At 48.9% G+C, this 8,428-nt stretch overlaps 1 protein-coding gene across 8 annotated transcripts in view; it reads left to right on the top strand.

Annotated features, from left to right (window-relative positions):
* The window catches only part of GMEB2 (glucocorticoid modulatory element binding protein 2), a 31,864-nt gene that overhangs the window by 3,535 nt on the left and 19,901 nt on the right, over positions 1 to 8,428 (top strand). For all 8 annotated transcript variants that reach the window (XM_046679264.1, XM_046679263.1, XM_046679259.1 and 5 more), the window contains one exon: positions 4,859 to 5,047. In XM_046679264.1, coding sequence (XP_046535220.1) covers positions 4,859 to 5,047 — 189 coding nt within the window. The remainder of the gene's footprint in view (positions 1 to 4,858; positions 5,048 to 8,428) is intronic.

The raw sequence follows: 8,428 nt of genomic DNA, 5'->3' as shown, positions 1-8,428 counted from the left end.
GCTGTGGCCTTTCTCACTGGCTGGGCTGTGGCCTTTCTCACTGGCTGAAAAGTACTGTTTCTCATTGGCTGGGGTGTGGCGTTTCTCATTGGCTGAGCTTCGGTGTTTCTCATTGGCTGGGCTGTTGCCGGGTCGGGAGAGAAATCTTCTGCAGCAGTGAGGTAGCTGTGCTTCTTGTCCAGGTGCAAGTCCGTCTCCTGTTTGGAGTGATAGGCGGTGTGTGATGGGCCAGGGCTCCCCGGCAGGCCCTCCACTCCAGTTTGCTCCACTTTGGTTTTTCTTACTCATTTCCCAAGGCTGAATTTCTGGGGTCTTGCTGGGCGCTCAGAGGCCTGGCAGGCGTGGATGGCTTCCTCTGGAAGAGCTTCTGTGGTGAGCGAGTGCTGGCGGGCCCCCTTGTCTCTCCAGCTTGGGTGGGTGCCCGTGTTTGCTGGCCAGCGATGTCCCAGCTCCTATCCTAGGACACACTCATTGTTTGGTACAATGCTAGGCAGGTGGTGTCATTCGCACATTAACAAGTATAAATAAAATGAAGTCTGAAAATGTTTCTTTTCTAGAAAGTTTTTGTTCTCTACTTTGTAGTCTATATTTAGTCCTGATAAGTCTTTCTATTGTAATAGGATTAAAAAGGGTTTTTTATTGTGGTAAAATTCACATACAATTTACCATCTTAACCATTTTAAGTGCACATTTCAGTGCCATTAAGTACATTCACGTTGTTGTGCACCATCCCCACCATCCGTCTCCAGAACTTTCTCATCTCCCCAAATGGAAGCTCTGTCCCCAATAAACGCCAACTCCCTCCCCTCCCCCAGCCCTGGCTCCACCATCCTACTTTGTGTCTCTGAATTTGACTCCTCAAGGTGCCTCACGTGAGTGCATTCACACAGTGCTTCTCCTTTTGTGCCTGGCTTGTTTCTCTGAGCATAACGTCCTCAGGGTTCGTCCGTGCTGTAGGCGGTGTCAGGATTTCCTTCCTTTCTAAAGCTGGGTGACATCCCTTTGTGGGTGTGTATGGGCTGCATTTTGTTTATCTAGTTATCTCTTGATGGACATAGCTTGCTTCTGCCTTTTGGCTGTTGTGAATAATGCTGCTGTGAATCTTGGTGTACAAATAGCTTTTTGAGACTCTGCTCTCAGTTCTTTTGCGAATAAACCCAGAAGTGGAACTGCTGCATCATATGGTAATTCTATGTTTAATTTTTGGAGGAACCACCAAACTGTTTTCCACAGCAGCTGCACCGTTTTACTTGTCTGCTAACAATGAACGAGCTTCCAGTTTCTCCACATCCTGGACAACACTTACTTTCCATTTTTTGGTTTGTGTTTTTTTATAATAACCATCCTGATGAGTGTGAAGTGGTATCAGTTTTCATTTCCCTAATGACTAGTGATGCTGAACATCTTTTCATGGGCTTACTGGCTATTTGCATATTTTTTTTGGAGAAGTGGCTGTTTTAAGTCCTTTGCCCATGTTTTAAATTGTTTTTTTGTTGTTGTTGAGTTATAGGAGTTCTTTTTATATTCTGGATATTGATCCCTTACGAGATATATGTTTTGCAAATGTTTTCTCCTCTTGCATAGGTAGCCTTTTCACTCTCTTGAGAATGTCCTTTGATGCACAATAGTTTTTAATTTTGATGGAATCTAATTCATTTATTTTCTCTTTTGTTGCCTGTGCTTTTGATGTCATATCCAAGAATTCATTGCCAAATCCATTGTTATGAACTTTTTTTCCTATGTTTTCTTCTAAGAGTTTTACCATATTAGCTCTTATGTTTAGGCCTTTGATCCATTTTGTGTTAATTTTTGTATAAGGTGTAAGATAAGGGTCCAGCTTTATTCTTTTGCATGTAGATGTCCCTGTCCCATTGTCCTGATGCCATATGTTGAAAAGACTGTCCCCATTCCCTATTGAATGGTCTTGGCACCCTTGTCGAAAATCAGTTGACCATATATGCAAGGGTGCAATAGTGCTTTCTTTGCTAATTTAATTTTTTAAAAAGATTTTCAAATGGTAAGATAAACTTTTATGGTTTTTTGATGAACAGTTCTGTGAATTTTAACACATGTATAGATTTGTATAGCCCCTCCCACAATCAGAATACAGAACAGTCTAACCCCTGGCATCCACTGATTTTTTTCTCTATCACTATAGTTTTGCCTTTTCCAAAATGTCATGTAAATGAACTCGTACAACATGCAGGTCACTCAGCCTAAATCTCTGGAGATTCATCCAGGTTGTTGCACGTATTAATAGTTTCATTTTTTTTTTTTTTAAAGATTTTATTTTTTCCTTTTTCTCCCCAAAGCCCCCCAGTACATAGTTGTATATTCTTTGTTGTGGGTTCTTCTAGTTGTGGCATGTGGGACGCTGCCTCAGCGTGGTTCGACGAGCAGTGTCATGTCCGCGCCCAGGATTCGAACCAACGAAACACTGGGCCGCCTGCAGCGGAGCGCGCGAACTTAACCGCTCAGCCACGGGGCCAGCCCCTAGTTTCATTTTTTTTTTAATTGTTGAGTAGTATTCTGTTGTATGGTTGGACATACAACATAGATATTCTGTTGTATGTTTGTTTATCCATTCGTCTACTGAGGGTCATTTGGCTTGTTTCTAGCTTCTGACAATTATGAATAAAGCTGCCATAAAAGTGCTTGTACAGGGGCTGGCCCTGTGGTGTAGTGGTTAAGTTTGGCGTACTCCACTTCTGCGGCCCAGGTTCACCTGTTTGGATCCTGGGCGTGGACCTACTCTATTCATCAGCTGTGCTGTGGCAGTGACCCACATACAAAGTAGAGAAAGACTGGCAAAGATGTTGGCTCAGGGCTAATCCTTCTCAAGCAAAAAAAAGAGGAAGATTGGCAACAGATGTTAGCTCAGGGCTAACCTTCCTCAGGAAACAGAAATTCATTTTACAGGTTTTACTGGTTTTGGTGAAGAAGATTGGCTCGGAGCTAACATCTTTATTTTGCCTTCATTTCTAAAGGGTTTTTTCACTTGTAGACTCGTGGACTGGCAGTTCTTTTCTTCAGCACATTAAAGATGTTTTCCCTGCCTCTGGCCCCACCGCTTCTGATGAGAATTCCAAAGTCCTCTGGGTTGTTCTCACATAGGTGATGTGTGTGTTTTATCAGCTGCTTTTGAGGCGGTGTCACTTTGTCTTGGGTTTTCAGCAATGGGATTATGATCTGGGCGTGGATTTCTTTAAGTTCATCCTGTTTGAGGTTTGCTGAGTTGCTTGAGTGTGTAAGTTTATATCTTTAACTAAATCCAGGAAGTGCTCAGCTATTATTTCTTCTAAGTTTCTTTCCAGCGTCACAATTTTTTCTTCTTTCCTTCTGAGTCAATGACACAGATGTCGAACTTTTTGATATTATTCCACATTCCCTGAAGCTCTGTTCATTTTGTTTTTCCAGCTTCTTTCTGTTCAGATTGGATGATTTTTATTGATGTCATTATTGTTATTTCTCTCTTTCCTCTCTTATCTCCATTCTGATATGGGTCCTATCCAGTGAATTTTTTATTTCTGTTATTATATTTTTAATTCTCAAATTTCTGTTTGCCCATAACTTCTGCCAGTGCTGAGACTTCCTCTCTTTCCATTTGTTTCAAGAATGTCTGGCTTCGTCTTGAAGCAATGTATAGTAGCTGGTTTAAAGTCTCTGTGGATTTCAGTGGTCATCTCGGAGTGGGCTTCTCTGGATTATTTTTTCCCTTAAGAGTTGATCAGACTTTCCTGGTTCTTTGTATGTCAAATAATTTTGGATTGCGTTCTGGATACTTTGAATATTGTTGTGAGACTTGGGGTCTTGTTTAAACCTCAGGGAGAATGTAACCATTTTTGTGGAAGCAGGAAATGGACCTGGTTCAGGCTGTAGGTTCCCAGCCCTCCTGGGGTGGTCCTCCCATCAGATCAGTCTTCAGAGCGTTGGCAGAGCCCTTTGGATCTGTCCGGGGGGTCACTTCTCAAAACCTTTAGTTTACCACTTAGGATCAAGTTCCCACACGGACAGTTGTGGAGTGACCCAGGCATTTGTACACTCTAGGGTGCAATCCCTTTCAGCACCTCCCTCCTCTCTATTCTCCCTCGTACCCTCTGACCTCAGAGTCCCCTTCCTTGTCCTCTGGCTGGATACCTGGGCTCTTGTGTGTCCTCTATGCTGTGACACCTTGGGATAGGGTCTGCTCTGGGCCACATGTCAGAGGACAGAGAGCGGGACAAGTGGGGACCCCTACGGTCTTTGGACTAACTTGCCTCTAGTCCCTGAGTTTCAGGTGCCTGCCCGGCCACCGCCATCCCAGGGTTTTAGCAGGGACTGGGCTTGTGGGAGGGCAGAGCCAGCAAGACAACAATGATAATAAAAGCAGGGAATTCCGCCCTTTGTGTCCTGTGTGGGTTTCCCTTCCCTCCTCCCAGACCAGAGACGGAACTTGTCTCCAAGTGCTTTCTGTGCACAGCTCTGGGATATGGGCTGCCTCTGAGTTCAGGCCAGGGGGCACAGAGGAACAAGTAACAAACCAGGAGACTCACCTCCCGAGGAGTCTCCTTGGACTGGTCTCCTTCCCCGACCCCTGCTGTGGACACTGAGTTTCCAGGCCCACTTGCAGCAGCTCTGTGCCTTCTGCTCAGGGATTTTAGCTCTTATGGTAGCAAAGACGGGTGGTTTGTGCTTATTCCGTCCTCACCAGCACCAGAAGCCCTGGAATAGCTCTTCTCTTGCCGTCATTTCTGTCCGAAGATGGCGGGCTGGGCCTGAAGGGTGGGTCTGCGCAGATGCATACGGCTGCAGGCACTGCAAGTGCTGTGTGGACGCAGAGGCTGCCTGTGACCTGTGCTCTGCCTGTTATTTCCTCCAGGACTTGGGACCCTGGCAGAGTGACGCGTTTGGTCCTGGGCATCCTCTTCAGCTGTGCCATGGCAACCCCGGATGTGAGCGTCCACATGGAGGAGGTCGTGGTGGTGACAACACCTGACACCGCAGTGGACGGCAGCGGCGTGGAGGAGGTGAAGACTGTACTGGTCACGACCAACTTGGCTCCTCATGGGTGAGGACGGGCCTCTGTCCTTTGAGGGCTGGTCAGGCTTGGGTGGGCATCCTGGGCATGGTGTAAGGGGGGACTTCAGGACTGTCCTTTACTTAGTTACTGTAAGCTGGGCTCAAGGGTCTTTGTAAGCAGAGAGTGTGAAGGAAAAGTAGAAATGTCACACCAGCCAGGAAGGAGAGGTAGTACTTCATCTTGGCCTTTTTCTCCTGCATCCTGGCCACATGGTTTTCATTTCCAAAAATACATAGTTTCTCTTTGGGTAAGATGGACAGCAGGGACAATTGGGAACCGTTTTTTCAAAATGAAGATGAAGAGCCAGAGGTTTTCTCGACATTCCTTCTGATAACGGTGAGTGTTCTCTTCCCCATCTCTTGCAAGGGGGATCCAAATAGAATGTTAGTTGGGAAAAAAGTTGATGTTTGACCTAAGTGGCTTCCTTTGCCATCCCCGTGGCTGGAATGGTCCCGTGGGGCAGAATAGCTCCTGCCCATGCACTGCCTGTTGCCTCTGCCCCTCGCTGGATGGGCTGAGGTGAAGGGGCAGATCAGCCCTGGACAGAGGGGCCAGCTCTCCTCAGCTTCCTGCCCGGAGGGGTTGGGCTGAGGCAGGTTGTCCTGCTGGCCTCACGTGTGCTCAGTCCCGTGTGTGGCGTGTTCCCACTGACCTCAGCCTGTCACCACAGTAGGGGCGAGCTTTGGCCTCTTTGCCGTCTGCGAGCTTTTGCGAGGAAGGACTAGACCAGGGCCTGGCCACAGCCGCGGTTCCTGTTGCCGCAGAGAGGACACCAGGGTCTCACTTCTTTGCGCAGTCTGTTGCTGTTGCTCTGTGGTCCGGCTGGGCCTCCGGACGGCCTTGCCTTCATCTCTGTTGCTCTGGAGCTCTCCTTCTGGGACCGATGCTTTTACCTGCCCTCCTGTGGGCAGGGCGGAGGCAGGCTTAGCTCTTGGTTGGTTCCTGGTTCGATTTATGTGATCCTCAGCTGCTTTGTTGACAGAGCGTGTGACCGTGTCTGTGGAAATGCAGGACCTTGTGATTGGATTTTCCCACCTAAATTCTCCAGTTACCCTTGCCAGTAGGTATGTTGTCTGTGTACGTGCTGTGGGCAGATTTCCAGACAGTGACACCAGCGTGTCCAGTCCACATGCTCTGCAGTGACCTCCCACTCCCGACCAAGAGGGTTGACCAGGCCCCCTCCCTTGGATTTGGGACGGGCTGAGATGCACAGTGTGGCAGAAGTGACACTTGCTCAGAACAGGTCCAGCTGCTTCCTCCTGGTGTCCTGGGGCACTTTGAGGAGCCCCAGCCCACGGCTGCTCTTGTGGAGACGCTCTGGTCCCGGTCAAGCCTAGCTTTTGAGTCACCCCACCCAGGCTCCTGGCCTGGCAGGGAAGGGGCCTCCAAGTGGATCCAGTCCCATGATGGGGTCTTCCCGGCTGCAGCCCCCAACATTGTGGCTACTGCCGTAGGGTGACGTGATTCAGGCCTTTCTTGGGGGGCGCCATGGGTATCAGCATCTCTAGGTCTATCTGCTTGGGCTGGTCAGGTTCCCCAGAGAATGTGTCTTGATCAGCTCTGGCAGCCATAACAGAATGCCATAGATGGTGGGGCTGACACTTGAGAAACTTATTTTCTCACAGTTCTAGAGGCTGGGAAGTCCAAGATCAAGGTCCAGCAGAGTTCGGTTTCTGGTGAGGACTCTCCTGGCTTGGGGATGGCCACCTTCTTGCTGTGTCCTCACATGGTGAAGAGAGAGCTCTCTCTCCCTCTCTCCTCTCAGATTGCGGCCACACCTTTCTGTCCTCATTTAACCTTGATTACCACCTAAAGACCCTGTCTCCAGGGTCTTGGGTTCTCTCTGTGCTCCTCCCCTGTTAGGGCAACGCCCACCCCAACTGTGCTCGGGGGCCTATAGACAGGGTTCTGCTTTTTCCTCCTAGGGTCTTCTGCCAGGTGGGGCTGGGGACAGTGTTTGACTGTATGATCTGGGGTGGGGGTTGTGTTCATGGTCTGGGGATGTAACTGCTCATTTCCCAGCTTTCAGCCAAGTCTTCTTATCTTGACTCCTCTCATTCCTGCTGCCAGAGGCACCCAGTGCCCCCAGGTCTCCAGGTTTGGGGTTTTGGGGCATAAATGGGGTTAATGATCATCTTATCCCATGTTTAATTTACCATTTTACTGAAGAGTTTATAATAGATTTTTAAAAATTGAAAATAGCTTATTATTACAAAATATATAGGGTAGAAAATGAGAAAATACTGATAAGCAAAAATGAAAGCAGGGTGCGTTCCTACACCCAGGATTCCTGCAGCTAAGACCCTAGAGCAGGTCCTTCCAGATGGTCTGTTTACGTGTGAATGCACGATACATGTATGACATGGACGTGGGACACTGCACTAGGACATTTCCGGCACCCCACAGCCCCCAGCCCTTCCAGTCGCGCAGACGAGCTCTGACCGCACCATGTGTGCAGCTGTCTGTTCTGGTCTCGTCCTGTGTTAGTTGGTGGTCTCCACCTTTCCGTGTTGGCACATGTTCATATCTTCTGATACTCAGTTCCTGCTCATCCTGGTTCTTTGAGGTGGACCCTCTCTGCCTTGAGGGGCAGGCTGCTGGGACAGTGCCCTGGAGGTGCTCAGAGCTCTTTTCCTGGCCAGAAACTTCTGAGGGTAGAACAGAGGGTCCTGCAGCCAGGTCCTTGATTTGGTTGTTATTCTGAGGCCATTTCTAAGTTTGAAAAGCTTTTGCCAGGTGGGAACTGGAGATGTAACACAGTTTGGCCCCCATATTCCCTGCAAATTCTGCATCCCACAGGAGACTTGCCCTCTTCCCACACATTGTCATCTGCACTCCAAGAGCCAGTTGACACTTTCTGCTTTCCACCTGAAATTTTCCTTATGAGAGCCATACGCAAGTCCGTCAGGGTGTTTTCCACCTTCAGTGACAGTGGCTTACATTTTTGCCAGCTGGTCCCCCACTGCATGGCCCAGGGTCCCTTTTCCAAGCCTACTACAGCCACTCGTGCCCCTGGCTGGCCCTGCTGACATCTCTTTGCCTTCTCCCAGGGTGGGGAGCAGTGCCCCACTTTTGGTGCGGTTCTGTGTACATTGCTGCATAACCACCATAAAACTTAATGGCTTAAAGCAAACAGCACCTGCTTGTTGCTCCTGGGAGTTGTTGGGTTGGCCAGGCAGTGGTTCTGGCCAGGCCTGTGCTGCTGACCCAGCTGGGTGGTCTCGCATGCCCTCACTGGAGTGTCTGGGGTGCTAACTGGGATGGCTGGGGCTTCTGCACATGGCTCTCACCCTCCAGGACACCTGCCTTGCTGTCCTCATGGCGGAAGGTTCCAGCAGCAGGCGTGGGAGCTGCAAGCCTCCTAGGGCC

Source organism: Equus quagga, chromosome 12, assembly GCF_021613505.1.
Source record: "Equus quagga isolate Etosha38 chromosome 12, UCLA_HA_Equagga_1.0, whole genome shotgun sequence".
NCBI classification, from domain to species: Eukaryota; Metazoa; Chordata; class Mammalia; order Perissodactyla; family Equidae; genus Equus; species Equus quagga.
The sequence above is the reverse complement of the archived record's forward strand: the minus strand, read 5'-3'. Positions and strand labels throughout refer to the sequence as shown.